The sequence below is a fragment of the Vidua macroura genome, chromosome 10 (genome assembly GCF_024509145.1).
Source record: "Vidua macroura isolate BioBank_ID:100142 chromosome 10, ASM2450914v1, whole genome shotgun sequence".
Taxonomy (NCBI): Eukaryota; Metazoa; Chordata; class Aves; order Passeriformes; family Viduidae; genus Vidua; species Vidua macroura.
Window position 1 is genome coordinate 2,811,351 of NC_071580.1, and position 6,000 is coordinate 2,817,350.

General features: G+C 41.3%; 1 protein-coding gene across 1 annotated transcript in view; it reads left to right on the forward strand.

Annotated features, from left to right (window-relative positions):
• LOC128812223 (translation initiation factor IF-2-like) overlaps positions 1-544 on the forward strand; it is a 29,378-nt gene extending 28,834 nt beyond the window's left edge. Inside the window, exon 3 of the mRNA XM_053986478.1 lies at positions 100-544. Coding sequence (XP_053842453.1) covers positions 100-205 — 106 coding nt within the window. The 3' untranslated portion in view covers positions 206-544. The remainder of the gene's footprint in view (positions 1-99) is intronic.
• The last annotated feature ends 5,456 nt before the right edge of the window (positions 545-6,000 follow it).

Below are 6,000 nucleotides of genomic sequence, written 5' to 3' on the forward strand. Positions count from 1 at the left end.
TGTAGCAATGATATCAACAATAATAATTACAATAATAATGATAAATGAAAAGAATAGCAATAATATCATAATCATAATCTCATTTTTTTTTCTTGCCAGGGAAATATTCAGTTTTATTCTCAGGTTTACTCGAATGAATTTTAGCTGGAGTTGGCGTTGTCAGAGCCTGAGCCCACGTCCAGTGAAGACTTCCAGCTTATTTTAATGCACATGAGCAGATTGGGATTTGAAACCTCAGGTCTTCAGTTTTCAAGATCCTGACTGACACAGATCAATGGGTTTTATTCCAGAAACTCAGCTGGGACAGTTAATGCCCATTAAGTTGGAGACAGTGGGGTCCAGGCAAGTGCCAAAGTGCTCTTCTGAACTGGATATTATTAAAAAAAAAAAAAAAGAATTTGTGGCTTGGTCAAAATGTCTGAAAGCACAGTATTTTAACTATTTGATGAGACAGGCCAATGAGATAAGAAGGGGAGATAACTGAATGCATAATTTACACATTTGTTGAATGACTACTCCAATATTTTTCACTCTTTTCAGTCAAGTGGACCTTTATTTCCTGTGTAATCTGTATAAGACCCACATCCCCTTCCAGTAAAATAAACTCCCCTCCAATCTGTGACCATAATTCCCAATTCTGTGGTGCAGTTGGGTGTGTTTGGGAATGTTGCTGGTGGGACTTTGGGGAATTGTGGCATAAGTGGAATGGGGGAGTAGGAGTTGGACTTTTTATTTTATTTTGGCAGATAATAAGATTTTAAATGCCTTGTGTCTTCTAATTGCCTTTCACGACCCTTTGGAGCTGCAATCAACTGGTTGACAAAAGCAGCACTGAAAAAATCAAATTGTGACTTCTCAGAATTAAATTCCTCAAGGCTTTTCTCAAAGATAGGGCATTTTTGCATTTTTTACTTTGGAAAAATATTGCTGGAGGGACAAAACAATCACATCAGTGATTTGGTCACTCAGGGTAAATCATGGTTGTTTTGCTCATTTTGATCCAGAACAGTCACTCCTTACAGTTTTAGAAATGCTGTCCATTCACAGCTTAATTATCTCAGATAACCTTCAGAGCTTTGCAGAATATATGATTTTCTCAAGAATCCAGTGGTATTAGAATTTATCTCCCAGTAGGAAATTGTCATTTTAAGTGCAGAGATACAAATAACAATCATTTTTTTTTTCTTTTGAAGATAACTTATCTAATACTATAATGCCAATATTAAATAAATCTGGGGATGGAACAAGGGGCTACATAAATAATTCACTTTAGCTATTAATGAAATACCTGTGCTAATACTCATGGCTTTATTGCACACCAACCATACACACATCAAATCCACCCTGCTGAAGACAAACAAAGCAAAGGGGTTTTAAAGGAAGAATTGAAATAATGTGGAAACACACAGCTGACTTTTATAAATACACGAGCAAATACATGTTGATTGCTACTCCATGCTGATAAATGCAGCCTATTGAAAACTGGGAGAAGGGAAAATGTCTGCTAAACATTACAGTGTGGCTGAATACTAACCAGGAAAGAGATTTCAACTTCATTGTTGGGAATTCCCCAAAGCTTTTGCTTTTGCTGGTGCTTCAATAGGCGGCTGTGGCACGCGTAGGACAAACAGAACTCTGTGCAAAAAAAAAAATAAACCCTCCCAAAGGAGCTGGAATTGCAGAGTGACAGATCCCTGGGATGAAGCTATTCCTGGGGTAAATAAATTGATAGGATTGCTGATGGAATTGTTCTCGTTAGAACAAGCTGATTGAAGCGAGTTAAAATATCTGGAAAGCTTTTCTAGGGTTTTTTTCTGTTTCATTTTAGTCCCTTTGTTTAGTGAGAAGTAAAAACCTCTTTTTAAGAGTTCTTATGTGCAAAAAGGAGTGAGCCAAACAAATCTTCCCCTCGAGGAGGAAATCCAGCACTCAAAAAGGGACACCTTCCACTACCCCAGGTTGCTCCAGCCTGGCCTTGGACACTTCCAGGGATCAAAGAGCAGCCACAGCTTCTCTGGAAATTCTATTCCACCCTCCCAGGGAGGAATTCCTTCCCAATATCCCCTAACCCTGCCCTCTGTCAATAGGAAACCATTGCCCCTTGTCCTGTCCCTCCAGGCCCTTGCCCAAAATCTCTCTTGAAACCCTTTTAGGTACAGTTTTATAAATATATGATATATATAGAGTTTCATTTCTGGGAATACACATTGCAACCTCACAAACATAATATCATTTAGCTGCATGGTTGTTTTTGTTTTTTTTTTTTTTTTTTTTTTTTTTTTTTTTTTTTTGTTTTGTTTTGTTTTTTTTTAATTTTATATGAAGATTAGTAAATGCAAACTGAATGAGTGTTTAAATTAAAGTGTTCCTTTAGTGAAAACCCTTTTCAAGTGTCTCGGCTGCTAGATCCAAAACTGAGAATAATACCTACAAACACACCAAAAATGAGGGAGCAGCAGGGTGGAAATGAGTATATTCTAATGGGAAAATTATAAGAAATGCAGTTGTGCTTGCTGTCCCTACTGATCCCAACCTTCCAATTCCTCCAAACTGAATTGTAAAATAATGACCTCCTTTTCTGTTTTCTCCCAAGATACACAGTTAACCCCTGATATAAAAAGACATAAAGGATACATATATTTGAAAAGAACTATTATTAAAATAGAGAAAGCCTCAAATCAAAGCGTCTCCATCATTTCCAGCTCATATTTGAACCCAGATCTAAATTCTCTGCCTGGGTTGGTCTCTGTCTAATCCTTTTGTTTATAACCTGATTTTCAGGGGGAAAAAATCAGACTATGGCTTTAACAGGAACATTTGGCTGGTGCAGCGAGCACACATACTGAAATAATCTGAAACAGCCTGTCTGCTTTAGCTTTTTTAAGCTCCTGATTAATTTTTTTTTTTTTGCCTGGTGATTTCAAATGGCAGCGTAGTAAGAACAGCAGACAGGCCTGGGAGAGGCCCATCACTGTTACCAGCAGTGGGTGCCAGGCTGTTAAACAGAGCAGAGCCCCCGAGCTTGTAACCAAGAGGAGAAATGTTAATGACTTTAATTGAAGTTTCCCAGGTCTCCAGGAGTGCCGTGGCTTTGCTAAGGTCACTGGTGGCAGGGCAGGGCAGGGGCCTCACGCCTCTGGGTGTCCCAGCCCCACTGAAGGTGGCACTTGGGCACGGTGTCAGCCTGGGGGACATCACCATTCCCTCCTGGAACAGAGGCTGGGCAGAGTTAAAGGAATAAAGCAGGGATTTATTAAAAGGCCTTTACAGGATGCACTTTGCAAGAGCCCAGCCGTGGCTCCACCTAAGATGGACCCAAGATGGACCCCGAATCACGAGTTTTCACACTTTCATAAGTTTTGGTCTGTCGCCCTGATTTTTTAAAATTTTCTAAAGCCACCTGAGTTTGTATTCTTGTAGAAAACTTTCTCACACAACTTTCTGTAAACAACCTATTGTTTTGCATTCCTTCAAAGAGGTGGGGAAATTTGATGTACTGGTAGTTTGTCCAGTGTCGTTGGAGAGGTGGCACATTCACCCTCCAGTCCACTGGCACCTTTTGAAAACTATAAATGTTGGAGTCAGAGGAAATAAATTAGTCTCTTCATCGTGACCATGGCTGTGGTGTGTTGTTTTTCCTTGTGTGCTCTGGTGACATCTTGGTCCATTTCCATATTGGAGTTCATTGTCCAATTCCAGCTCCAGGTTGTGCAGTCCCATTCTCCCAGTTTGGTCTCCTCCATTCCCTGCTGTTTGCACTTTTTGGGCTGAGGCTGTCACAGTGTCCATGGTTCTGGGGCTGGAAAAGGATTTTTTTGTGTGCCTGAGCTGTGAGGAGAACTGCTAATATTTTATATGGAGTTGAGAGTCACACACTAAGGCAGTGCAGAGTCTGGAAAACATGAAAGCTAAAACTGGAGGCTTCAGCAGGAGCTGTATATTTGGGGAGCAGCAGCTGTGTGGATGGGCCAGCTCTGGCTCTGCTCTCCCTGGACTGCAGGGCTGTGTTTTTGTCTCTTTGGTTTACCAGGGACCAGTTGTGACCCGATTGCAGATGGCAGCTGGTGCCACCCAGTGTCTCTGTCCTCTGGTGCCCTGAAGATATGCAAATGAGGAAGAAATGCAAGGGACAGCTCCTTTGTATAAAAACCACTATGTTATGCATAATATATAACCACCTTTTCTTCCAGACTGATGTTGGTTTGCTTTTTCTGACGTGCCCTCTTTCTCTCCTGCATCTCCTGCCACCAGGTCAAAAATAAAACTAAGGGGACAGGAAAAAAAAAAAAAAAAAAAAAAAAAAAAAAAAAAAAAAAAAAAAAAAAAAATTGTCAACAAAGAATTATTCTTGACTTTCAAGAGAAACCAGGATATTTATGGATTTACTCTATTCCCTGTGATAACAAGTTTCTGGGATGGTAATACACTGTCAAATATTTTTCAAGGTTAACAGTTTAGGGACACAATTATGTTGCAAGTTGTCGGCAAGATTAATTAAGGGTATTTCAGAGATATGGGAGAAAAATTGTTCCAGCAGCTATTAGAGGGTGAGTAATCCCAACTCGAAGAGTAGTTCCCCTTCAGTTCAGTCCTCCTTAGAGAAAATATTCCCATGTTTAAGGTGTACTCAGAAGCAGATAAAATGTGCATGTTTGGGCTGAGAAGAGCAGTGATGGGGAAGCAATTCTAGACACAACCCACACAGTCTGACAGCCAGAGCTGGGATGGCCCCACAAAGGTTATTTTAAAATAGTTTTAAATAAATATTTCACTGGGCCAGAAAACACCAAAAATGTCCCACAGGCAAAGGTAGAGGTGAGAGCCAGGCTCAGCAGAGCTCCCCTCAACATCAACAGCCTCTGGGAGGGCAGTTACCCATCACTGATAGAAAAAATTATTGGGCCAGCTAATAAAACATCAGGGACTGTTTGTGAAAATAATTGCAAGGTCCAGAGAACTGTGAATATGAGAGATTTTAAATAAAAGAGAAAAAAAAAACCATCAGCAGCCCAGCACTTTAATCAAAGAACTGCAAACAATACACATATCTACCCATCTATTTATAATCTGATATTATTTTTAATCCCTTTTTTTAAATCCCAGTCACTAATGAGGGATAATTCTGGATTGAAGAGGGCCAAAGAGATTTATTGATACCAACTCAGAGCCGTGGCTGTAAATCAGGACAGTGAAGAAGTATGCCACTGCTGGCTTATGTTCTCTTCCTGCAAAAGGACAGGGATGAATGAACAAGTGTCTGAATGAATGACTGAATAGATGAATGAATGAAAGAATGAATGCATCATCAAATAAATACATTAAAATACATTGCCAGCTCGCAGGGCTCGCATAGCGCGGGAGCTCTTCGGGGCCTTTGTACAAAGAGAGGCAACGGCGGCCTTGATTTATTAGAAATTAAAATCTGCTTTGCCCAGTCCCTCCGAGTGTTTAATTTTTACTGAAGGTCAAAAGGTGCTCTGCATTTGGAGAAAATGCATCCCAGTGTAGCTCCTGTTTCTGATGAGGCGCACCGAGCTCCCGCTGCCTGCCGGGGCTGCCTGCGCTCAGGGAGAGACCCCGGGGTCCCCAGGGCCACCACAGGGTGACACAGCAGCACAGTCCCCGTGGGAGGACACATTTGCTACAATAATCAGCCTTTTTCTCCCTCCTTGCACGGCTCAAGGCCCTCTCCTCCTTGCTGACCAGAAGCCCGGCCTGCGTTTCATGGAATCGTGGAATTACGGAATCAGGGAATTTTTTTATATTAGCAAAGACTCATCAAGAAGTCCAGCCAGTCCACCCAGCACTGCCAAGGCCACCACTGAACCCTGTCCTGAAATGCCACTTCTACACATCTTTTAAATCCTTCCAGGGATGGTGATTCCACCAGTGCTGGGGCTGGACAACGCTTTTTCTGAAGAAATTTTTCCCAATATCCAGCCCCTCTCTTCTGGTGCAATTTGGGGCCATTTCCATTTGGCCTATGAAAGGGCAAGATTT